The sequence below is a fragment of the Pelodiscus sinensis genome, chromosome 6 (genome assembly GCF_049634645.1).
Source record: "Pelodiscus sinensis isolate JC-2024 chromosome 6, ASM4963464v1, whole genome shotgun sequence".
NCBI lineage: Eukaryota > Metazoa > Chordata > Testudines > Trionychidae > Pelodiscus > Pelodiscus sinensis.
The window spans coordinates 83,923,665-83,950,089 of record NC_134716.1 but is presented as its reverse complement, the minus strand read 5'-3'; the positions used below and the strand labels follow the sequence as shown (position 1 = coordinate 83,950,089).

The window sequence follows — 26,425 nt, the reverse complement described above, 5'->3', positions numbered from 1 at the left end:
ATCAAAGTAATATTGTGAGATCGCTTTTATTTTTTCAGACTTTTTTTGTCAACTTCATCAATCTGTTATACCAGGTACTGCTTTAACAAGAGTGTTATATGCTTTTCAGGCAGGTTTTTCTTTGGTTTGTTTTTATTTTGGTCTGACCTTTCTGCTATTAAAGTCAATCTGAACAGAATCAAGCCCTTCACATGATCTTATCAGATATTTCATACTTCATCAGATTACACCTTACCACTGTTGCCTCTAGTAGTAGGCTGGGATAGACAATGAAAGAAAGACTGTAATGTAGTTAAAACATGGAACGAGAAGCTGAGAGACCCTATGTTTTGTTGAGCTCTGCTACAGATTTCCTGCATGATCCTAAGCAATATACTTAATTTTTCTGATCTTCTCAGTTTCAACATCTGTAAAATAGGTTTAATGCTTACCTACTTCAGGGGGCTTTGTGAGATGTAATTGACTGACATTTGGACAGCACTTTGTGATCTCTGCTCTTTAGCAGTCAAAAGTATTGTGATCTCTGCTCTTTAGCAGTCAAAAGTATTGTAACTATGTATTGTGCATTAATTATTTCTTAGCATCAGATTGGTAATATGTTACTACTGGGCCCTCATTGATTCCCAACAAACAAAAGGAAAAATACATCTAATGTATTTGGACAAAAGAAAAACAGAAGTGCTGGCCAGAGTGTAACTGAACTCATAGAAGTTCAAGTGGATTCTGTTTTGTACTTGCAGAAAGTTGCCATTTGCATGCAATTCTGGCTGTTAGATGTGCAGCTATGCAGTTTGCACCCCACACATTGTTCATATGAAAAGTGCACACACTAAATTGACATGCACAATTGTTGAGGCCATGTTTGAAAAGTTGACATATATATGCTTGGCTGTTTCTCCACACCTCACCTGTGTATTTCAAAGATCATTCATGACCATTAAGAAAAAATGCTACAAATGTGTTGATGTGAATGTCAGGGTGTTCCTTTATGTATCATAGGAGACATATTGATGCTTCAACATGTATTAATTAGATGTCAGCTTCTCTACATTTACAAGCAGGTGGCTGCACTACAGAACTAGCCACTTAAATGCCATTTAGTTAGACAGTACTTGACAGGCAAACAGTTCAGAATACAGATTTTTAAAATGCAATATGCTAATTTTAATGACACTACTCTAAACAATTTTTCTATCCAGAATTGTGAGATGAAGAAACTTACACTTTTTCTGGCCACTAACAACATATGTGAAAGATGTGCCTTATATTTACAGAAGAACATACTGGTTAACACCCTCTGGTCATTTAGTAAGCAAAGGTTAATGCTTTCTTTCATTTGTCTGTATTATTCCATTATGAAATTATAGTATTTCCTCCTCTGTGTATTCAAATGAAATGAACAACCTGCCTTTGTAATTCTGAGTGAATGTTAGTATCTATGTAGAGTTAAAGGTAGATTCTGAAAAGACTTTGTGAAGAAAAGTAGTAGGTAAATTTCCTGATATAAACTTTGGTATTTCTTCTAATGTATATTTCAAATTCTTTCTAGTTTAATGTAAGCTTTACCTTTTCTATATCCCAGGACATAGCTGATTATTAAGGGGAGAAAGTATTGCCTGTATTTCCAAGCTACTGAGAGTCCATTTATTAAACTAGGATATACATAAATTTTCATACTGCAATGGTTCCCCTTCAGGTATGAACATGTTCAGACATGCTCTGGAGATTTGGAAAATTGCCAGAAAATATATAGCACAAATAAAATAGTTTTCATTTTTGCCACTTTTGGCAATGATCAGATCTCTAATTTATTTTAAAACCAGTAATCTAAAAGCAAAAAGAACTTTATAGATGCAAATTAACAATCAGAACAAATGTCTTTCTAATGATATTACTAAATATAGTTAAAGTCCTGCCTGCCCTATATGTATACCAAGCCGACTAGGTTGAAACGTGGGAAAATATGCAGTGCACACAGAGGCTTATACCCAACTAATTTATCGAAATGAATATATGTAAAGCAGAAAGACAACTTAAACTTAGACTAGTTTAGCCTGTAATTATGTAGATTTTTTTCATATGCATATTGTTTTCCCTTTAAAAGGTTTTATTATACATAACAATAGAGACTGCAGCAGCATTACAGCAACAGTGAATTTCTCTTTTGCTCAAGTTATTTTTGAAAAAATGCTACTGGTTTCAGTGAAGGATTAAACCTCACAAAGAGTCTGTAACCTTGTTTATAATGCATAAATTATATGGCAAAAATCCAAGACAATTGTTTCCTGTAGGCACAAGAACAGTAAAGGCTCAAATAAATGCTATGAGGAAATAAGTAAACTAATTTAAAACAGAAAACAAAAGTGTCCCCCTAAATCAATCTAGTTCAGCTGAAATGGGTGGTGGAGGCACTTGAAGATTCTCTAGGAGAAATGCTGGGAAACCACCTCTGTACTTGCTGATGTCCTAAGGCATTCAAAAGTTAGATCTAAACCACAGAAATAACTTATCCAGATGACACATTACATTTCTGTGAAAATACTATGGAACCAGGGGAACGTAGCCAGTCTAATTGTCCAACTTCACAGAGCAAAAGCAAAGAATTGAGACTCCAATGTAGCACTTTCCTAGTCTGGCAGGAGCTTTCAAAACGTGTCCATTTGTTGATATTCTCTTGAGGATCTGCAAAGTTCAGATGGCCTCCGAGGTAGTGCTTTTTCCAGTTGTACCTGGTAAATAGCTCAGCAGTAAAATGGATAAAGCTGCATTCACACAAACTTGCTTTCAAATAACTCTGGATCTGCCCAGAATCCATGGAATTCTCTGTTAGAATGTCTCTCAATACTGACATGCCCCATGTCACCATGCAATCTGACTGCCTCACAAGGACACAACAATATAAATAACGCTCCTTTTTTTCTTCCTTAGCAGCCTGAAATAAATCTGAAGCTCTGTCACGAGCACACATTTCAGCTCATGTGCATCACCTACTGTTCTAACGGTGCTGCAAGTCTTGTGCACAGTATATAAGGCTTAAAGTAAGTAGGAATTTTGCCATTGACTTTAATAAGTGCAGGGTCAGGGCCTGACCTACTTGAGGGGATACAATGTGAAAGTGTGTGTGGGAGGGGGAGGAGGAGACGGGGGACATGTAATAAGTGAAGTCCTAAAACTAACTTAGAAAAGTTTGAGACAAATACAAAGGTCTAATTTTTTAGACATTAGTGCCCCAAGGTCCACCCATTAAAAATATGCACTCCGGTCAGATGTACAAAACAATGCACACCTTTTAAATACATATACAAACTGGTACTTATAAATGTGTAAACAAATTCTGAGACACACACTCCTTCTATTTGTCTGTACAAGTAGGTTTGTTGCACTCAGGGTGAGTACAGGTACATTTTACTTCATATGCTTTAGGGAAATGTGGCCATAATGTGGAGATAAGCAAAATCCTTGATCATTCAGGGACCTGATATATTCTATTATTTTATTTAATTATTGTTCATGACTAAAAGTCTTTAAGAAAAAGACTAGCTGAACCACTGAAGTGATTAATGAAGAGGACTATCTGACTCTAAGAGGTTAGACTAGGATCCCAGAGGGGCTGAGGGGGAGCTCCATGCTCTCAGAAGGAGTGGAGCCTTGGGCAGAAAGCCTTCGCCAGCCCTTCAGTACTACCTAGAGCATGCAGCAATTTAAAGGTCCCTGGGCTCTGACTGCTGTCACTGTTGCAGTAGTGGTTGGGTTGGTGGGAGCCCTGGACCCTTTTGAGTCACCAGGTCCTGGGGCAGTTACTCCCTTTATTCCCCCTCCATCAGCGGGCCTGTTGGATCCCAAATTGTCATCTGTGGGGTCCTTGAGGATGACCTGGGAATGACTTCTCCACCTATATCAGTTTTCTGCTTCCAGGCTTTTTTCCTTGCAGTCTTCATGGCTATAAAAAATAGGTCTTTCTGCTGGGGGCCACTGCTACATAGGAAGAGAAGAGGAAAATGGGAGTTGTCTGTAGGGAGCAGAGACACCACTGGGGTGCAGGAGAGAAGCCAGGAATTGCCAAAGGAGCTGGTTGAAGTAGGAAACCTAGCATCAGAGGAAATGAAATGTGCAGAAAGGACAAGGCACTAGTCCAAATAGACCTTCAGTGTGACTTAAGTGGTACGGGTTACTTGAGGAGCTTGGCTTGTTTAGTCTAATCAACTGAAGGCCTGGGGGACTGAGAGATATGATTGTGCTGTATAAATACATCAGAGGACAAAAACCAAGGGTGGGTGACACGTGGGAGAGGTCCCCCCATTTTGCCAGGATTGGAATCGGGAGTCCAGTGGCACTGCAGAGCGGTGCCTGGGAAAGGCACCAGCAGCTGGCAATCCCAATGATCCCCACTAGGTGGAGCCCAGAGCTGGGAAGCAAGTTTGGGCTGGCTGCTCAGCTCTCTTGCAGATGGGTGCGGACAAGCAGTTCTGTCCTTTCCTTTCTGGCAGCCGCAGTTAAACCTGCTCAGGTACATGTCTGGGCTAGCCTGCGTGAGTGCCACTGACTGGGGTGAGCGAAGGAAACCCGGGGAGTCGGGGCAATGGTGGCAGGGGGAGGCAGCAGGACAAATGGGGGGTTATGTAGGGGACCAGGGAGGCAGCAAGGGCAATGGGGATGAATGGGGGGCTGGGGAAGGCAGTAGGATGAGGGGCCATGGGATGGATAAGTAGGGTGCTGAGAGAAGGGTGGGCATCTGATGGGGGTTGAGGAGGCAGGGGGAAGTGGGGGAAAGCAGCAGAACAGTAGGCATGGGGGGGACTGTGAGAGGTGTAGGGGAGGCAGTGGGTAAGGGAGGCTGTTGGGTTCGTGTCTGGGAGAAGGCTGCAGGAACCATGAGCAATATTCCTTGTAAGCTGTGCACTTCTGCAGCCCTTCAGGAGAGATTCAAATGCTGCCTCGCTGATTTGCAGAGCATCCACAGCTAGGTTTTGTTTCTACTAGTGATGCACATCCGCACACGCCTTGGTGCCCATAAAATTATTCCACACATGGATGGAAAAAATTTGCACATGAAGGGAAAAGAATAGAAGTAACATTGGCCATGGAGTGGTTGGGTTAGGCAGTGTGTGTGGGGGGAGGGAGAGAAATCAGCAGAGGTCAGCAGGAATATGGGATATGTGGGGGGAGAGACTGGGGGAAGCAGTGGGGTCAGGGGTGATAGTGGGGTATCTGGGAGAAGCAGTGGGAATGAGTGGAGATGGGGGAATGGGCAGGCCTGGGGAGGCCACAGGGGAAACATTGGGTTGGGGGAGGCAGCAAGGGGATGGGGGGATGTGTGGGGGAACGGGGTTGGCAGCGGTGATCGGAGCAATGGGTAAGTGTCTGGGATAGGCAGAGGGGCCAGAGCAAAGGGGGAACCTGGGGGGGGGCAGAGGAGTAATAAGAGGCTTGGGAGAAGCTGGGGGCCCAGGAGAAGCATTAGTGTCCTGGGACAATGGATGGGGGGGGCTGGGTGAGGCAGCAGGACTAGGGTGCCAAAATACAAATTTGCCTCTCTGGTTATCATTTCCCAAGGTCAATCCTGGTTAAGGGTGAGCAGTCTTGTATTTTGGTGTCCTGGCCCCCCCCCCAGTCCCTTTCCCCCTCCCTCTTGTCTCTGTGTGCTATGATTGGAGTCTGAGGGCAAGGAAGGGTGTCTTGGCAGTTGGCAGTCATCATGAAGTTGACTGTGGCTGTAATGGTGGGATTGTGTTCCCCACTCTCAGCAGTTACCAGTCACTTAAAAGTTAAGGGACAATGTTGCAACAAGAACAAATGGATATAAACTGGTCATCAACAAGTTTAGGTTTCAAACTAGACAGAGGTTTCTAACCATCAGAGGAGTGAAGTTTTAAAAGTTCCATTTCCAAGGGGCCAGGGTGGGCAAAAAAAAAAAAACCCTCTAATTTGGCTTCAAGACAAAGCTTGGTACATTTATGGAGAGGAGGAGGATATGATGAGATTGCATATGGGCCATATGCCATTGTAGGCAATTGCTAGTAGCAAAAATCCTCACAGTTGGAGATAGGGCACTAGATGGGGAGAGCTTGGAATTACCGCAGAGAATTATTTTCCAGGTGTCTGGTGGGCCTTGTTGATGTGCTCAACATCTAATTTATCTCCATATTTGGTGTTGGGAAGGAATATTCCTCAAAGTCAGATTGCCATAGATCCTGGGAATTTTTCATCTTCCTCTGCAGCATGGGACACGAGATGTGCTAGTTTAATGTAAATGGTAGATCCTCTGTAACTTGAAATCTTTATATTATGATTTGAGAACTTCAGTGATCATGATGGTCCATTTTGGCCTTAAAGTCTATAAGCCGAATTTGCCCCACAAGGCTACCGAATTTCAGCCTGAAGCAGGCTTTATTTTGCTCTGCATTTCAAAGCCATGCAGTGAGAACATCTAATGGTGATAGCCAATCCCTAGAAAGCAATTACAATCCCTGGAAGGAAATATAAAATAGTTTCCCCCCTTCCTCTCAAAAGTTGAATTATTTTCCTTTTGTCTTTTCCCATAAAATGGGCAATCAATTTGTCACTAAGAATCACTGTATTGTAACCATCTTTCCAAAGGCTTACACATATCTTTGGCATTAAACAAGAAAATACTTTACTAAATCAAGCTATATCCAATGGGAATTATATTTTAGAGGCAGATTGGAGGAACCCATAAAAGTAAATTGATAAGAAAAGCAGGTGTGGACCATTGAGAAGCGTGCATGGCTGTATCCTCCTGAGACATGTCTGACACTGGTATGGCTGTTGTACAGTGTTAATTAGATCATTCTAATTAATTCAGTCAAAGTGTAAATTAGGAAGGAATGAAGAAAAATTACTTTTGAAGGCTGCTAATACATTTAACCTCATGCTGTTTATTTAGCAGTCTAACAAAATAATGATGTTAAGAGTCTAACAAGGCAGCAGACCAGGACACAGCTGTTAATAGCTTTAAATATGAGATTGCAGTCTGTGTTACAGGCATGTATGCCTGATCTGGGCTGGGGGTTGGCTGGTGCAGCTATATCAGAAGACTGTGGTAGTGTAGATGTGCTTCATATTGGGGGGGAAACCCTACACTGTTTCTGGTGTAGTTTATACCATTGTTCTGAGTGAAATAAGCTATATTGGCAAATTAACTTTTTTTTGGAAGTATAACTGTGTCTACACTAAAAGTGTTTTGTTAAACCAGATGGATGTGTCTACACTGGCATGAATTTCCGGAAATGCTTAAAACGGAATACTATTCCGTTTTCAGTTTTTCCGGAAAAGGAGCGTCTACATTGGCAGGCTGCTTTTCTGGAAAAGCCCTTTTTCCGGAAAAGCGTCTGTGGCCAATGTAGACACGCTTTTCCGGAAAAGAGCCCCGATCGCCATTTTCGCGATCGGGGCTTTTTTCCGGAAAAGACTACTGGGCTGTCTACACTGGCCCTTTTCCGGAACAGTGTTCCGGAATAAGGACTTATGCCCGAGCAGGAGCAGAATAGTTTTTCCGGAATAGCAGCTGATTTTGTACAGTAGAGCGTTGTTGCTTTTCCGGAAATTCAAGGGCCAGTGTAGACAGCTCGCAGCTTATTCCGGAAAAGCGGCTGATTTTCCGGAATAAGTGGCCCAGTGTAGACACAGCCGATTAGTTTAAATGGTGCAACTTCTGCAAGAGGGTCAGGCCATACTGGCCAACTCCAAAATTCTAAAGCCCCTTAAGACAATGGGAGACTTTCCAAAACTCTCATTGGGCACTAGATGGGGCTTGATTTCTAGGGCTGTGTCTAAACTACATGGCTCCGTCGACAGAGCCATGTAGATTAGCGTTGTTGGCAAAGGGAAATGAAGTGGCGATTTAAATAATCGCCGCTTCATTTAAATTTACATGGCTGCCGCGCTGAGCCGACAAACAGCTGATCAGCTGTTTGTCGGCTCAGCCTGGCAGCCATGTAAATTTAAATGAAGCGGCGATTATTTAAATCGCCGCTTCATTTCCCTTTGCCTAATAAACAAATCTACATGGCTCCGTCGACAGAGCCATGTAGTGTAGACGTACCCTAGGAGACAACATATTTTACAAGAGGCTGCTTACTCTGCTTGAATTCTGAGAATTTCACATACCCAAACAGATGTTAAACATATTGTATTACATAGAGATGTGCAATATCTTAAAATATCTGTATCTCTTGTGCCTACTTTTATAATATGATTTGGAAATAAATAAAAAAGAACAAAACTGTGTAACAAATTACCCATTCATTTGCTCACCCTTTCACCATTTTGTTTCCCTGTGCTTATCCTTAGGATCCCTAGAATTCCTCATGATGTGCTCCTGCTATAAATTGATTGTGCACATATATGTATTCTATGGAACATTTTGAATCCAGACATATAAATGAAAAAGGAAACATATTATGAATTGACCATTGGCTTGTTTATATCATAATAATTTTAGATGTCTTTTCTTTCATTTTGAAAAAAGAATGCACTTCCCAAACTGTCCTATTCAGTGATCTTAAGTTACTTACATTTTCTTCTTGTACCTATTACAGACTAAAAACAACCCAAGCGAAACAAACAAAACCCCACACCAAACGCCCCTGCACACCACCTTACATATCTTGATATAAAATTCTTCATACTTGCTGACAATATCAGATTTCTTTTATCTATTAAAATGCAACGAGCTGCTTAGTGTCTTTATTATGTAGCTAGATGTTTATTTCTAAAATGAGATTTCTTGCCAATTACTTTTTTCCGCTTTGCTAATTGGGGAATAATTAAAATCAAGCCGAAGTCTGCGCTGCTTAATTACTTTATTGTATAAGCGTTAAGCGGTTAAAAAACTAAAAAAGGCTGAATGGAAACGCAATCACACCCGAGTGTTTTATCTCTGCAGATAGAAGGAACCCCGGCGTGCTGTTTCTATGAGCATTGTAGTTTGCTTTGAATCATGCGCTGCCGGCTATTGGTTGGGAAACACGTGGAGGGGGCGGAGGGAAACGCAGTGCTGGCAGAAACTAGCAGCTCCCGCTTGCCTATATCCCAAACCGATAGCGTCATCGCGGTAGTGTCTAGTGTTCCCAGGTTAGCAGTGGACGCTTGAGGCGCAGCCGCCTGCGTTTCTTCCCGGGAGGAGGATCCTAGCGGAGTGCAGACAGAGTAGCTAATAGCTGCTTTGTTCTGCTCCCAGCTCCGTCTATTAGTTGTATCGTCGCACAAGCGAAGCCTTTTAAGACCCGACAGCCCTACTTGGCTTTCCGTTTCCTAAAGCCTGGCTCCCCCCGTGTGATCGATTCCCCCTGTTCTCTGGCATTGCACTACTAGGCAATGCGCACAGTGGGGAATCGGCACAGCTGCATTTCTGCACATCAGAGCGTAACCCTTTTTATACGCAGTCGGCTCTGTGGTGGTTTTGCTCAGTGGTCTCCTCGTGCACCCTGTGAACCCCTCATGGAGACCATCTCGTAAAACACACCCCACGGCAGCCCTAGAGACGCAGTGCCTCTAGTAACAAAGCTGGGTTACAAAGCCTTGTCTGTAGCCTTGTGCATTAGGACCAACCCCGTCTCATCCCTTTGGAGCCCTGGCTGGCAGGGTATCCCTGCGGGGTGGTGCGGGGCAATGGAGACTGCATCGATGCTGGGGCAGAGCTTGCTGCAAGAGGCCGGAGAAGCCACCTTTGGAGCCTGTGTCCAGTGTGCCTGTCCAAGGGAGGAGGGAGGGCTGTTGGGGCCCCTGTCTCAGTGCAGCGGGAACCACCGGGGTGGGGAGGGAGACGGCGGAGTCCGGCTCGGCGCTGGGGCAGCCCTTCCTGGCGGGGGACACGGCACACGTGGGTCGCGCGGGCCCTCCTGTGTCCCGGGCTGGGCGAGCTGCCCCTCCCCGCCGCGGAGCCCTCTTCCCTTTGTGTCCCTCCCCCGCGGCTGGCCTCCGGCCCATGTGACAGCATCTCTCGCTGCGGCTCCGTCTGTTAACTCGCGTCCTCCTCCGCCAGCCCGGCCCTCCCCTCCCCTCCCCTCGTGTCACTCAGCCTCTTTGCATATGGGCCCCCCACCCACAGGCAGCCCATATACCCGCTTCCCCGCGCCGCCAGACGCGCAGCAGCCGGCGAGCGGCCGCCTCCTGCAGTAGCAGCGGCAGCGGCGCCTCCAGTCCGCGCAAGCGCTTGCCCGCCCGAGTGCGGCTGCCCGCAGCCCCCGGCCCGGCGCGGAAGGGAGGGAGGAGCGAGCCGGAGGCGGCTGGCCGCTGGGGAAGGGGCGGGACAGGCTCCCGCAGCCGCTCGCCTGCCCGGAGCTCGGAGGCAGGCGGCAGCGCGGCGCCGCGGCGGTAAGTTCCTGCGCGCTGACCTGTTGCGGGTGGCCGGGCGGGGGCTGCTGCCCGCAGGGCCGAGCCGGGGCTTGGGCAGCGCTCGGGGAAGGGCGAAGCGGCGCTTCCCTCCCTGCCGGCGGTGACAAGGCAGGACACGCGTCTGCCTTCCCCAGCCGGGGGAAGAGGGAGGCGGTGGGCGGAGAGGGCTGCCCCAGCCTCCGCGGGGCTCGCTCCCGGTCTCACAGGGGGCCCCTTGCACGGGCAGCTCTCGTGTGGGTTGGCAAGGAGCGGTGGCAGCGCGCGGCAAACCTCCGAGCCCGGCAGACTGGTTCCCGGCGTGGATCAGCTGCCGCTTCCATGGCTTGTGTTGCAAAGAGTCAGAAACCTGCGCGGGAAGCACCCCGCCGCTGCGGCTGTTAAGTGGGGAGACACTTTCACCTCAGTGTCGGGCTCATTTTCAGCTGCCTCCTAGTTTTACACAGACCTGTCATGACCCGAGTCTTGGTAGTGAGCTCCAATGGAATATTGAACGACTGTGTGGGCTTGATGGTAACCTCACACCAGCCACACGATATTCTCTATACTAGTAAGCATCCCCTGTTCAGTCCTGAAAGCAGGTCCTGCTGTTTGTGCACCATGTGCCCATTACAACACTGGTGGATAATTATTTGCACTAACCGTTAGGTATTTCTGGTATGTGACTGTCTTTGGCAAATAGAAACAGTTGCTTCCCTTAATGCTAGATACTGACCTTAAATATTGACTTCTTGTCGTTTCCTTTTCAAGTTTCTCAAATGACTAATTTGGCAAATACACATAAGAAATGTCAGTTGACTTTTTAATAAGTCTGAGTAACCAGAATTAGAATGACCATGGACTTCACTTTCAGAATCAAATGCAGAACCCATTCCTTTTTTCTTTGAGGAAGTTTTTCATCCACAACCAATACAATGTTCATGTACACAAAGATAAAGTAGACATTGCTAGAAACTGATTATGATATTTCTTCTGCAGGTTGGGAAGAAACAGATACTATTTTGAAGTACCAGAGGTGTTCAGATACTATATTGAAGGGCAGCATATAGACACGTGGGTATATAGGTATGTACTGTCACACAGTCATTCAGAAATGACCTGCATTTGCCAAAAAAACACACCCCAAAACCCCAGGGACTGTACCAAAAAAATGCATAATAAGTGATGCCCCAATTTACGCTTCATATTACTTCTGTGTAAGTCCATGGGGTTACATAGAAGATCTGTCTAGACTACAGGGATTTTTTTTGAAAAATCTTTACCTACATCTAGACTGCCGCCGTATTCTGTTGACAGTAAATAGAAAGAACGAGGTGGTTTTGTCAACTGCGGAAAACCTCATTTTACGAGGAATAATGCCTTTTTTTGAAAGTGCTCCATCGAAAAAAAGCACTATGTAATGCAAACTGTGCTTTTTCGAAAGAGAGCATCCAGACTGCCTGGGTGCTTTCTTTCGAAAAAGCAGCTTGCTTTTTCAAAAGTACTGGTTATAGTCTAGACGCTCTTTTTTGAAAGAGGCTTTTTGGAAAGAGGCTTGCAGTCTAGACATAGCCAGTGTTAGAAAGGGGTTGACTGTAAATGTTCACAGCATCACTGCAGACTTAGGAATTTGAAGAAGGGATCAGTTCAAACAATGGGCAGTTGAGCAACAGTGACTTTTTCCCCCAGTATCACTTTGGAGAACAGATGAGATTATAGTGTTTTAAGAGGAAGTTGTATTTTGTACATCATAAATGTTCAAATAACAAATCACCTTTTTTTATTTGAGTGAGCCGAGACCTTCTACAACCTCTTGTGCTACCTCTTAACAGCTTTAGATTCTGAACACTGGGTACTACCAGATTTGAGGTTGCTGTGACAAGTAGCTGGTTGAAAAGTATGTTGATTCAGTCTCTTAGTTCAATATTTATTTAACAATTCATGATAAATACATATTTCTATGGTACTGACCATTTGTCCTTTACATTCAGATGTTACTGTTTCTAAGGAAAAATTGCCTGAAGGGGGTTGACTCATTTTATTCAAGATGAACACTTGGTCAGTGACTATGTGAATTACCTTTGCTGAAATATTTGAGCTTGCATAATTTGCAACAAATAGAGAAGTCAGAGATGTCTGTATATTTGTATTGCTTTGAAATATATGTAACATTTCAGAACAAATTGCATTGTCAAAAATTGCAAATCAGACTTGTTCAGAAAAACACTACTTTGCTAGTAAATTATAAGGAGTCTTTTAAATAGTATTTTGCCTCTATATTGACTGGTAGAACAACTTGAAAACCTTTGGTGGGACTTGAGGGCAAAGATGTACAAATATGTATCTTTTGTTCTGTTTGAGGAAATATGTTTAACTTCTTTCTTCTAAAGAGGCAACTTTATTGTGACACAGGTAATGCTTTTGTTACATTTTGCTAAAGAGAAATTCATGAATAGTGCAAGTAATTTAATAAAAAGAGCTTTGGTTATAGAAAGATCAGATCTTGTCTTAGGATATTGCCATGTCCAAAATAGAAATGAGGTGAATCCCTGTACTTCCTATCACATGATAGTCTCAAAGGGGTTTTCATCTATTTTTTTTTTCCCAGCTACAATCTGTATTTCTTGCTAGGGGTGTGAGTGGGCTTGGGCAACATGCAGTGATCTGCACTTTCCTACCTCTTTGACACTTCTCTGCATATGGTGTGGAGTTCACTACTCTAAAATATAGGGATAATGCTAGTTCCTAGTTCAGAGCCTGATCCTGCAAGGTTCTGTGCAGCCATATCTCATGAGAAATCACAGCACTCCTGTGGGATCAGAACACACCTGTATATGTAATGTCTGAACTTTCCTTTATCAATGCCTCTATGATTTTTTTTTTGTATTATATGTATTTAGTACTGAGTGCTGTCCAAATGCTTAGCAGCAGATCAGGAAGGGATACATGGTCTAATCTTATGAAATGCTAAGTGCTGCCTAGAGATGTTGAGTGCCTGCATCTCCTGTTGTCTTCAGAGAGTGGGAGCTGAGGTTGTTCCATGCTCCACAGGAGTTATTCAGCCTCTTGTGGAATTGGGCCCTAAATGTGAGGCAGACCAGTCCAGAAAGACATACAAAATGTTGTATATTGAATCATAACTTATGAAATTACAAAATCGTTGTGAAGTTTTTAAAATCTGGCTCCACAGTGTTTTCCAAATGAGGGCTGATCTTCCTCCTTTTGCCTCTAGTCTACACTATGGATGCACCAACATCCAGAGCCAGGATCCTCTCTGTAATTCTATAGCTTCAGCAAATCTGAAATTGAGGCGCATATTCAGTATAACCTTTGGCAATGGGGTAATTGGGTTTATTTAGTCCTAGATTAGTGTTTGTGACTCTTGAATGCCCTCTGAATGTTGATTTTTGTCAAGTACTGTGATTATATTTAATGGGTAATTAATTACACTTACACGTGAAACTGGTTACATGTATTTTAATAGCATACTTGGCTATTTCTACTGTGCAGTGGTTATAGTTACTGTAGTTAACCTAAAACATTGATCCAAAGTGTATTGTGTAGTTCATATTTTTCTGTCACCATGAAAAGGGCTTGATCTAAACCTTTCTGAAATAACTGAAAAGATGCCCATAGATTTTAATGGACTTTGGGTGAGTTTCAATAAAGACAAACACTATGTACTTCCCATGTTGTTCCTTTTTTAAAGTCTTGATGACAATCATCAGGAAATTAAGTTCCAGCTTAAAGAAAGAGTAGTTGCAGCATTTTGGTGCATATTTAAGCATGAACATGAGTGAAAGGCCAAATTTAATTTAATTTTTAGAATGCCATAGAAATTAGGGATGTAAAATCCCATTTAATTAGTTAACCAGTCAAATGTTTTGCTTAACCAGTTAACTGATTAAATAGGGAGGGCCACTCTAGCCCATCCCCATACTGTGGGTGGGGACTGCTTCAGCCAGGCTGGAGTGCTCCTGCTCATGGAGCACTGCGGATGGAGGCTACGGCTGGAACACCCCCAGACTTGCCGTGGGGCCTGCAGAGCTAGAGCAGCCCCCCATACTCCAGCCTCCACCAGTTCACCAGTTGATTAACCATTCACATCCCCAATACAAACTTCTGAGGCTGTTCAAATTCTTATGCAGTCTCTTTATCAGAGTGTTAGTTTGAGGCCATCCAGCAAAGTGTTTCTCTAAAAAACATAAACCTTATGGAAACAGAATGATCTGTTACTAAGCTGTTAATTAATACATGTTCAGGAATATAAATGCCATGAAATTCCCCTCAATCAGAGAAGCTGAACTTCACCAAACCTCTCTTCTCCCCCACCCTCTACCCAGGTTATAGAGCACCCCTGAAAGTGTGACATGATGGCCACCAACTATGTAATCACCACCAACTATTTAGAAGTGTTTTGTTCAATGCATCTCTGTAGATGCAAATCCAAAGCCCAGGCCCTGACATGTCCCCATATCACAGAGATCATGGAGGGCAATTGAATCTTTAGCTGGTCATTAATAAAATAACTAGGCATTAAAATGGGAGCAAAATAGTGTTGCTTTTGAAAAGACAGGCGTAACAATGTAGAATATTGATTTCCCCTACCCCCAAAACAACTGCTGACCGCTTGTGCTCTAAGAACCTAACACGGGGATTGTGGAATAGCAATTCGGTATTAATTTCAGCAGATAGTACTATACTATGAAGAATGTAAGCACATCTAATGTCACCCACTAGCAGGCTACCACTGGACAGATACAAGATGTAGATTTCTGTAATATTTAGCCAAGATATTGTAATACAACTCTCGTCACGTAACAATATCCTTGCAATGCTACTTTTCTCTGTCTTACCTTTCCCATTCCCTGATATTGGATATGGATATTTAAGAAAAACATCAAAATGGATTAGTACATTCTTTATGATGATTATTATTATTATTATTTTTTTTTACAGTCCATAAGATATTCTGGAGAATGTTTCAGGGTGTGTGTGTGTGTGTGTGTGTGTGTGAAATGAATCAGCTGTGCTACACTGGGGAAGGGTGAGAAAATCAGCTCTAGGTTTTTATTTGTCCTCTGTCTTCCTTGTCCTGAAAGTAGGAGATCAGGTTTCCCAAGATAAACCTGCTCTTGGGCAATAGTAGATGGGGCATCTCTTTTAAGAAACTCATCAAGGCAAAAAAATAAACTTATACGGAAGTATATAATTATTTGTCCTATGATGTCTATAATAGGCTCAAACCTTTCTTCCTCCTTAACCATGATTATCAGGGATACCTAAAAAATGTTTATTAAAAGAAGTATATCTTAAACATTTGTCATGCAAATCCTTACTCTTACCTAATTTTTGTTTATTTTTAGGTGTGGCAAAAAATGTCAGTCAGCATGCATGAGAACCGCAAATCTAGAGCCAGCACTGGCTCTATAAACATATATTTATTCCACAAATCGTCATATGCTGATAGTGTTCTTACTCACCTGAACCTTCTACGCCAACAACGGCTCTTTACAGATGTGCTTCTCCATGCTGGGAACAGATCATTCCCTTGCCACAGAGCTGTTCTAGCTGCATGTAGTCGCTATTTTGAAGCAATGTTCAGTGGAGGACTTAAGGAGAGCCAGGCCAGTGAAGTCAACTTCCATAATTCTATTCATCCAGAAGTCTTAGAACTTCTGCTGGACTATGCGTACTCCTCCAGGGTTATCATCAATGAGGAGAATGCAGAGTCCCTGCTAGAGGCTGGAGACATGTTAGAATTCCAGGATATCAGAGATGCTTGCGCAGAGTTTCTGGAGAAGAACCTTCATCCCACCAACTGTCTTGGCATGCTTCTGCTGTCAGATGCTCACCAGTGCACCAAGCTTTATGAACTCTCTTGGAGGATGTGTCTTAGCAACTTCCAAACCATCAGTAAAAGTGAAGATTTTCTCCAGTTGCCAAAAGACATGGTTGTGCAGCTCCTTTCCAGTGAAGAACTAGAAACAGAAGATGAAAGATTAGTATATGAGTCAGCTATTAACTGGGTTAACTATGATCTGAATAAGCGCCACTGTCATCTCTCTGAACTATTGCAAACTGTGAGACTGGCTCTCCTACCAGCCATTTACCTTATGGAGAATGTTGCAATGGAAGAACTTATCGCTAAGCAAAGGAAGAGTAAAGATATAGTAGAAGAAGCAATAAGATGCAAGTTAAAGATCTTACAGAATGATGGTGTAGTAACAAGTTTGTGTGCCAGGCCTCGCAAAACTGGCCATGCACTGTTTCTTCTTGGGGGCCAAACCTTTATGTGTGACAAGCTGTATCTGGTGGACCAAAAAGCAAAGGAGATCATTCCAAAGGCTGACATCCCAAGTCCACGGAAAGAGTTCAGTGCTTGTGCTATCGGCTGCAAGGTGTATATCACTGGGGGCCGGGGATCAGAAAATGGAGTCTCCAAAGATGTTTGGGTGTATGACACTCTTCATGAGGAGTGGTCAAAGGCTGCTCCCATGTTGGTGGCTAGGTTTGGGCATGGTTCTGCTGAACTCAAACACTGTTTGTATGTAGTAGGAGGGCACACCGCAGCAACTGGTTGCCTTCCAGCTTCCCCTTCTGTATCCTTAAAGCAAGTAGAACAGTATGACCCTGTGACCAACAAATGGACAATGGTTGCCCCACTTCGAGAAGGAGTAAGCAACGCGGCTGTAGTTAGTGCAAAGCTTAAGCTATTTGCATTTGGTGGCACCAGTGTTAGCCATGACAAGCTGCCCAAAGTTCAATGTTATGATCAATGTGAAAACAGATGGACAGTACCAGCCACCTGTCCCCAGCCCTGGCGCTACACAGCTGCAGCTGTTTTGGGTAACCAGATTTTTATTATGGGTGGAGATACTGAATTCTCCGCATGCTCAGCGTATAAATTCAACAGTGAAACATACCAGTGGACTAAGGTGGGAGATGTGACAGCTAAACGAATGAGCTGCCATGCAGTAGCATCTGGAAACAAACTGTATGTAGTTGGAGGTTATTTTGGAATTCAAAGATGCAAAACATTGGACTGCTATGATCCCACATTAGATGTATGGAACAGCATAACCACAGTGCCCTATTCGCTTATTCCCACAGCATTTGTCAGCACATGGAAACACCTCCCCTCATAACTGTATGTGTTGCTGTTGCAGCTAGTCAGGTAAGAAACTATACCTATAATACAAATATAATAGAACTTAGTGCTCATAGTGCTTTTCATCCGTGGAGCTCAAAGGAGGGTAAGTAAATTATTTGCATTTAGCAGTAAGGAAAACTGAGGCACACAGCTGTTAAGTGACTTCTCCAAGGTCATGCATCAAATTATCTCACAGAGCCAGGAATGGAATCCAGATTGCTTGGTTCCCAGTACCATGATCTCATCACTAGATTGATCACTTGGCTTCACAGTTTAGATGATGAATATGTTACTTCTACTAGGTATGACACTGATTGGGGGAGGAGGGGGAGAATTTGTTAAATCATTAACAAAGCAAAATGGGGAAAACTCAGACCACATGTAGCTTCTGTCTTGTATCCTCTTACTGGCTACTCTAAATTCAGCTTTGCTTGTTTAGCTGGTTATGTGGCTCTGCTATAGATGGATTGTCTGGTGTGTTTTTTTTTCTTCTTCATTTGGAAAACCACTAAAATATCTGAGCACCTAGAAGTTTTCATGTCAGTTTGTATCAACACCACAAAACAGTTAACTTGCATCAAATTAAAATTGATTTTCATTATTATCACCCCCATCTTTTCATGAATTGTATCACTTAAGCCTCTGATATTTTCTAGGGTACTTGTGTTATTTTGCATTAACACAATTGTTTGTGTTGCATTAACACAATAGTTTGTAGTTTTTTTTTTTTTCTGAGAGACTGCAATGCAGTCATGACTACAGATACATTCTGATGGCATATTTAACCCTCAGAAACAACTTATGTTACCTAAATGAGCCATGCTCTGTGAGTAATAATTTTTAAGGGATTTGAATACTGCAACTATAAAACCAGCCAGACTGAAAAAACTATTAAAGGAAAAACAGTTTAAAATAGCGTAATCAGCTCTGTATTAACTTCTGGAGTCATCTAGAAACTCCAGATCAAAGTAGGTGCCTCAGAACAATAATACAGTAAATCTCCAATTGTCCGGCATCCAGTGGTCTGGCACACCCCATAGTCCGGCACCAATTGGAACGCGGAAATGCTCTTGCCAGCCGGACAATTGAGCTGCTCTGCCCCCAGCTTCCCCAAGTCCTCCGCTGCTGTAACTGACCAGTGGCTGACTGGTTGGCCCCCCAGTGCCGCCCCTCACCTGAGCTGCGCTGCGGGACCAACCGGGTAGCACTCCAGCTGCTCTGCCCCCGGCTTCCCCAAGTCCACTGCTGGTCAGTTTCAGCAGCGGCTGACTTGGGGAAGCCGGGGACAGAGCAGCTGGGGTGCTGTTGGGTTGGTCCTGCAGCGCCACTGCGTAGTTCCCCGCCGACCCCACTCACCACCCCAGACCCCTTATAGCCCCCCTTCCTGTATGCCGGCACCCCCTGGGTCCTAAAGATGTCGGGTTATCAGAAGTTTACTGTAATACCAATCTGCTTTTGTAGACTTACATAGCATCTTCCTCTTCAGAAGGGTTGTTTTGACAGGATTTTACTGGCAACTGGACTACAAGGAGATTGCTAGTTGGCTTCCACACTAAATAGCGGGATACCCCATTGTTCTTGTAACAGGGTAAAACTGATCATTTGGAGAGTCTGGAAATTTTTCACCCAGTGGTATGCTGAGGCCTCATGTTTCAGTTTTCCCTTTGAGCTGAATGGGAATTTTGGCTAAGTAAGGAGTGCATTTTTGGACCACTGCAGAATAGCAGTGCTGAAATGCAGTAGGAAATGTAGCGAGGTCATGTTTTCAGTGACACTTTCGTTCTTTAAGTTGAATACCACCTGTAACTTTTTTCCATCTCCCTGCACAATTTAGTCTTTGAAAAACAAAACCTTGAATTTAATCCAATTTTTTGCATACACTAGTGGCTGATCATATCCTGGGTGTCGGTGAATTATCACACATTTCCGATAACTTAAAAACTGAGCAAATAGAAGGCTATGTTTCTTTCAGAGTCCTTCCTTGCTTGCCGGAAAGCTAGGAATATATCTTTAAATCCATACCATTTAGCCAGTTTCTATTATTACTCATTTCAGCAGTACTCAGTGTTATCAAGTAATGAATGCCTAGATTCAGAATCTGTGCCAAGAAAAATATTGACTTTTATTCTTCTAAGATTGACTTCATTGTTCTAAAATTTACAGCACATAAAATTGAGATGTTTTTTTTTCTTGAAAAATAGTAGTCCAGGTATAATGGCACTAAAGGTTTTCTTTTGCCTTGCAATATCCTGTTAAAGGCCATTATTTTATCTTCACTAACCTATAAGATAACTAGATGAATGCAGCTGTAAACTGAAAGCATGCTCATCCAGCTAGTTGTGGTTTTGTGTGTGTGTGTTTTTTTTTTTTTCTTCTTCTTCTTCTTCCCTGACTCCCGCTGTTCTGTCAGTGGGTGGGATGGACAAAAAGGAAATTACTTCTGATTACCCTCTGTTTTCATGGTGTTGTGTGGCCTCAGCTTGCCACAGATTAGGAAGATGTTAGTCTGCTTTGTTTCTTACTTCAAACTTTGCTCTTCTGAGTAGATTTAGTTTTATTTTCCCTTTGCAAAATGGTCTACTCTTTGTTAATCATCCCATGACAGGAAACATTATTTTGGCTTCAGTGTTGAGATAAATTTTTCACGAAGGGAAAAAACAACACACTAGTCTGAAAAATGTCTAGGCAAGCCTAATCAGCAATAAGAAACTGCAAAAAATTACATTGGAAATAATGAAAAGAGTCTGTCTTAAATCCAATTTCAGGCTAAGGTAGTGGTATAATCTTGTCGTTTTAGGCATTGCAGCACTACAGGGCTACATTCTGCTCTCCTGCATATGTTTTCAGATTAACTGCATTCAGTTCAGTAGAGTTGGTTTGCATGTGTGCACCTTTGTAAATGACTGCAGAAGCTGTCTCCTAAATTCTAGCTGTGCTATCTAAATCTACTATAATAATGAGACTGATGCCTGGTTTGGAAAGTGAGGTTTGGAAACTTGCTCTTAACATAGATTTCATAATAAAATATAAAAGCCATCCAGGAGTTTTATTTTTCACTGAATAATCAACTTCTGGAAAAGACTCCAGTGTGGAGGAGTTGAGGCATGGTGCATTGTTGTGAAAAGAAGCAAGACAAATTTCTGCTATAATGAATGGAAGAGAAGGTTTAAATAAGGGGATTAATATGTCCTTTTTCTCTACGGTGAATAAATCTCATTTAGAGTTCTCCATGGTGAACAGAGGACATAGGTGTGAGCCTTCCCTTTCTCCACTCTACCCTCCCTGCTCTTTTTTTCAGTATCACTCTGATCTAGTTTGACTTGGTCCGTAAGTAGAATAAATCGATTACCCTAATAATTTTTTAGGCTTTTCTGGAAGAGAGAAGTTGCACAAGGTTGTTTTCTTTAAGCACATCCCCCTGACATTTTTTGAGAACGGGAAAAACAGTATGTTGCAAAATCCAGCAAAAATAGAAGTATTGACCAAATGCTATTTAACCTTTCATTTGTAAGGGCTAGAATCACGGTGGAGTCTCTGTGTTTAGTAAGGATGTTAGATATTGGGTAATTGAAGAGTTGTGTAACTGCATGAAATCTTAGCAGTTACATGACTATTCGATTAGTCCCAGAGATGGGACTGGCAGCAGGGTGGCAGATGGAGTCAATCCACGAGGGGAGTCATTTTTAAAAACAATTCCCTGCACAAGACTAGCTGCATCTGTGGGACTCTTGGACCCCTTGCAGACAGGGGCCACTTCAGGGCAGCCTCTCCTATCCCCCTCCGTGCTCCTGCCTCAAATAGAGGCAGTAGCGGGAAGGGGGGCAGGCAGCACCACAGAGCCGGTGCTGGGGGGAACCAGCTTTTAAGAGGCAGCAAGGGGGGGGGGGAGAAATGCGTGCAGTTGACAAGAATAATCTTATAGTTGAGTAGACGTTAACGTCCCTAGTGTTTAGTCACTATTGGAGTCTCAGGAGCTCCTTGCAGAGTAAGGGCCCACCAAGTAAAGGAGGTAGAATGTGACTGTAAATGTGATGGATTAGTTATTGCATTGAGACATGTTTTGGGTCTAATGAAAACCTTATTGTCTGTTGTCTCACAAGAATCCTCTAAACCTTTTCTCTCTCTCCCCCCCATTTCTTCTTCTTCCAGTTTACACCATTATTTTGAGAAGAAACTTGGAATTTCAGCTATAGAGAAATGGTTTTAATGAAGAAAAGTCATTCAGAGTCTTTTGAATTTGAAGAAAAATATTTGCACCTTGTAAATTATCTAACCTGAATATGAAGGAATGGGAAGAAAAAAACCAAACCTCTGTTTGGTGCATCAGCACGTGGTTTCAATATGAGAATGAACCTATGATCTGATTCCTTGTTCAAGTAGTTATGGATTAATGTCAGAGTTAATCAGATCTTCAAAGGGAGAGGGTGAGGAAAAGGAAAACAATGTACAGAACTTTCCTTAATTGTGCAACCTACAACTCTCGATTTTCATGGACTCCACTGTGAGTGCATGAAATTTGAAATGGTTGTCACTGCTCACTGTGACGGTTTGAAGTGTCAGCACCAGCTGCCAGAGAAGCAGGCGGGGTCTGAAACAGTGAGATGTTGCTGTGAATGAAGATACAGCTGTGTCACTGCAGAATACTTGCTACAGGAATGAACTTGTTTATAGGCAGTGTGTGAAGAATCCATTAGATAACCATGTTGTGTTGTCCTAAAGTTTTTGCAATAGTGGGGAATTAAAAAGAACTCATTTCCCCTAAATGTTCAATTTCCCTTTGTCCCTGTATTTATAAGTGACTTAAACTGTCCTATTCCTCTTATGTTACTTGTAGATATAGCTATTTATTGTTCAGTGCTTGCATGCTGAAACAACACCTTCAGTTGTCTTCATGTTGTAAGGACTTGTGTGTATTATTGTATGTTTTGCACATTTTGTGGTCTGTTTAGCTCTGCTGCACAAAAAAAAAAAGAAAGAAAAACTGTTGAGTGAATAATAGTTTGAGGTGGGAGGGAATGAATGGATGGCTTCCTCAGTCGGAAATGGAAGGACTGCAAGGCAGCGTCTTAAATTACATACGTACTAAAGGAAAAAGCCATGGAGGTCACTTTCTCAGGCCACTAGCTCTCCAGGTTAGATGTGGTGTATCCAGTAGATAGTGTCCTTGTTACATTTCATTGGCCTGCTCATGCCTTTGAATTTGGAGCTGGCCAAAACCATTTACAGTTTTCTCTTTATGCAGACTCTCCATTAGCTAGAACAGGAGAGGGGAAGGGATGTGGCCCCCAGCTTGCCTGGACCTGCCCCCTGAGGTTCATCCCTCTCCACCAGTATTGAAGAGCCCGCACTTGCGCTCCAATCCTCCCGACAGTGGGACTGGAGCTCACAAAATCTACTAGCCTGGGCCCCCCTACGCTCTGGTGTGCGAGAAATGTTGGGAATGTGTCTCTGCAGTTGGGGGTCACATCAGTTAGGGGTTTTCTGCGTGTGCGCGGCACCTTGACTGATTTTTCTGGGGGTCAGTGGCCCCAACTCAAAAAAGGTTCCTCACCCCTGACCTAGAAGATGCCTAGTTTCTGTACACAGGGCCCTGAGAAAGGCATTGGCCAAAAAATTATTTATTTATTTATTTGTGTGTGGGTTTAAACAATGAGACATTTACCATAACCACATTTACCTGATTGAGTGTAATGCGGCTAACTCACAAAATTAAAACAGATTAGTTCTGAATTATGTAAAAAACAAAACACGAAAACCCCTGTGTCTTGCATTGACAGTTTTGGCTCTTCTCTCTGCATGGATGAAGGGGTACTATAGTGTCAAAGACCCAGGCATAGCACAGTTGCTGCAATGATGAAGCATAAAAAAATTGAAAAACTAGAATCTAAAAATAATCAAGTTTTGGTGCATCTTTTACTTTCACACAGCTTGGTGAGTCTTCAAACATTTGGTATAGAGAAATGTCAAATAAACCAAAGGATTAAACAATTTCATTTGCTCAGCCTGTTCTGGAGTCAGGTATGCATATACACATCATTTTTTAAAATTTCTGTTTCACAGATGCTTTTCTTGCCAGATTTCATTGTGAAGCATGTGTTGTATTTTTCATAAGTCTTTTGAGCCCAGCTTAATAATGATGTGCTCAACAACATAGTTATAGTATTCCGTTGCAAAGTATACGTAAAAAGATTCTTAGTTGCATGTATGCAAAAATGAAAGTTATAAAAGGTGTTTGCATTTCTTTCTCTTACGGTGCAATCACTGTACTTTTTAAAGCTTACCATTACCATGAAACATTAACAGTGCTCACCCTTCAATTTTTCTCACAAAGGAAGAATTTTTAAAGGGCGACCCATGGTTTGACAAGAACAGGACTCCACAGCACAAGTTACTATTATAGTGCCACTAAGTTGGGTTGAGCAGTTAAAAAATAACACAGAAAAGGGGAATTTATTTTTAAATTTCCATGTGACTTTCAACAAATGACATGCTGCTTAGGAAGAGCATCCTCTCATAAGCCCATACTTCTGAGTTGCCCCAATAAAGAAAATGGGCTGGATTCGCCACTTCTTGGTATGTTGGGTAGTCAGTCATTCACACTTGAGCAGTATGGGTATAAAATGCTCCCGAATACAAATCGTTGCATAGGTGGCACTGGCTATACAAGTTACAACAGAAGTGAAGTGCTGGGTCCAACGGAACTGCTCATTTAGTAACTAAAGGTATATCTGCTCAAACCTGTTAAATGGAGGGATGTAATTTGACCTTAAAGCTGCCCCATACATTGCTTATGACAAAAATCTGTTTTATAATACCATGTCACTTTTGAAAGGATGAATTTTCTGCAGCTGTTTTCAAAGACGTGTAGTGCTTGATTAATTCCTGTGTGTAGGCTGAAGGAAAAGAAGTCCGGGTGGGCCTCAGGCGCTGCAGGGAATATTCTGAGCTTCTGCTCTTTGAATTGATGTGGGAATTCTGCCTTACTACTTGACCATTCTAGTCGTGCAAAACATCCCACACTTTGAAGCAAATGCAATTCACAGCAGAGTGCACACAAAAACCTTGGCATAGGACGGGAAGGTTCCTCTTATTTTGTGAGCTGGTTGCTGTAGAAACTTACAACAAAGGACAACCTTCCACTTCTGGTATAATTGTGTAGACCCTTTTCTCTAGGCCTGACACCTGTCTAATAAGAGTGATTAGAGCTGAATAATGCCTCTTCCCTGGCTATTGAAGATGTGGTTCACATACTAAAAGAAAATTACAAGTGAAGAAGGAAAAATGTCTGTGTTCTGTCACTGTTTGCTACTATATGTTAAGGTTTTGTAAAACTGGATTTTTTTTTTCACAATGTGAAACTTAAGGTCAATAAATTATTAGAGATTTTCTCTTGAATGAGTAGTTCCTTTGAGGGCTAGGGTTCTGTGGTTTTTTTCCCTTTTTGCTTTTTTTTTATTGTAACATCTTTTTCTTAAACATCTTTGACATGTAGTTTACTGGTGTGTTTTAAATGCTGCAGTTGGACTTAGGTTTGCCAGATGGTTTCAACAAAAATACCAGACACACTTGACATTACATCACAATCTACATTACATCTTATTTAGAAAATACTAGATATTTATATTGTCTCATTTCTATTTTCTCAATTAGTTTCCCGAACAGAAAGCTCAAATACTGGACTGTCTGGTTCAAAACCTGACACCTGGCAACCCTAATTGGACTTGCTCTGTTCCCTTTGGTCTGTTGGGCCACTTTACTATAGTCTAGCTCTCAAAAGTTCAATAGGTGAGAGCTTTAAAACCACTAACATTAGGAAATGTTGGCATTGTATAAAACATTTTAATACATATAGACTAGAGGCTGTGCCCCCTGCGTGCTATGTTCACCAGCCCTCCTCTCAGTTGGGGAGGGCCTGGGGCTGAGGTTGCTCCAGCCCTGGCTCGTCCCTCCACTCCAGCCACTGGGGAATGTCCGAGGCCATTCTGGCCCCGGCTCTCCACCAGCTCCAGCTCTCCCCTTCTTTAACCCTGACGGCCAGGGAGGGCCTTAGGTGGGCCCGGCTCCCTTTCCCCGTCGGCCTCCATGGAGGGTCCAAGGCTGCCCCTGCCCCAGCTCTCCCCCACTCGAGAGGCTGAGGCAGCCCCAGCTCTTGTCCCACCCCACCCCCAGCCGGCCCTGGTAGCTGGGGAGGGGAATCGAGCAAGGTTGCACCTGGCTTTTCCCCTAGACACCAAGGAGGGCCCAGGACGGGTCTGGCCCTTCCTTACTGTCCCTGGCTCCCAGGAGAGGCTGGGGCAAAGCCGCATCACATGGCAGCCCCGGATCTGCCACATTTCCCCGCAGCCTTTGCAGCCCTGGCTCTCTCCCCTCTGCTGTCAGGGGGGCGGGGTAGGGCGCGGAGAGGCTGGGCAGAGCTGAGGCCTCACCAGCTAAGGCCAGGGCCAGTTGCTGGGGTGTGGAAGTGGGAGGGGAGTGAGACCAGGCCACTCCTGGCTCTACCCCTTTCCCCCCATTCCCCTGGGAGCCTCAGCTCTCTCGCCTCTCCTTGCCAGGCCCAACTCTCTCCTCCCGGCTGCTGGGGGGTTTGGGTGAAGCCTCGCTGTAGCAGGCCTGTCTCTTCCCCCCCCCCCCCCCCCATCCTGTCGCTGAGCGGGTACTGTGCTAGGTCCGGCCAGAAGCCATGCGGCTCTTCTCTTCCCCCCACCCACCCCAGCGTGGGGGAGGAGCAAGAGGGGAGGCTGCATGGCTCACATCTCCCTGGAGCACAGGGGTGGCCGCAAGGCTGAGGGAAAGGTTGTGGGAGAAGGGAGGGGCTCTGTTGTCCTGCAGAAAAAGTTTATATATATATATGAGAGAGATATGTTAGAATAAAATCTCCCCCCCCCCCCCCCCTGAGTAAAAAGTTTGGCCAGGCTGCTCTTGCTGTAGTGGGCTGCAGTA

The 26,425-nt window shown here is 43.5% G+C and overlaps 1 protein-coding gene across 4 annotated transcripts; it reads left to right on the top strand.

Annotated features, from left to right (window-relative positions):
* Positions 1 to 10,086: 10,086 nt before the first annotated feature.
* Positions 10,087 to 24,880, top strand: ENC1 (ectodermal-neural cortex 1). 4 transcript variants are annotated; one of them, XM_075932263.1, is made up of 5 exons: positions 10,087 to 10,335; positions 11,332 to 11,418; positions 12,122 to 12,229; positions 15,699 to 17,509; positions 21,635 to 24,880. In XM_075932263.1, the coding sequence occupies exon 4, from the start codon at positions 15,711 to 15,713 to the stop codon at positions 17,478 to 17,480; it is 1,770 nt and encodes a 589-aa protein (XP_075788378.1). In that variant the 5' UTR covers positions 10,087 to 10,335; positions 11,332 to 11,418; positions 12,122 to 12,229; positions 15,699 to 15,710; the 3' UTR covers positions 17,481 to 17,509; positions 21,635 to 24,880. The 4 variants fall into 4 exon arrangements, with proteins under 4 accessions (XP_075788378.1, XP_075788377.1, XP_075788379.1 ...); XM_075932262.1 differs by lacking the exon at positions 12,122 to 12,229; XM_075932264.1 differs by lacking the exons at positions 11,332 to 11,418; positions 12,122 to 12,229.
* The last annotated feature ends 1,545 nt before the right edge of the window (positions 24,881 to 26,425 follow it).

What these genes read in the sequence shown, in the direction of transcription:
- ENC1 (XM_075932264.1), top strand. Translation starts at nt 15,711, where the DNA reads ATGTCAGTCAGCATGCATGAGAACCGCAAATCTAGAGCCAGCACTGGC.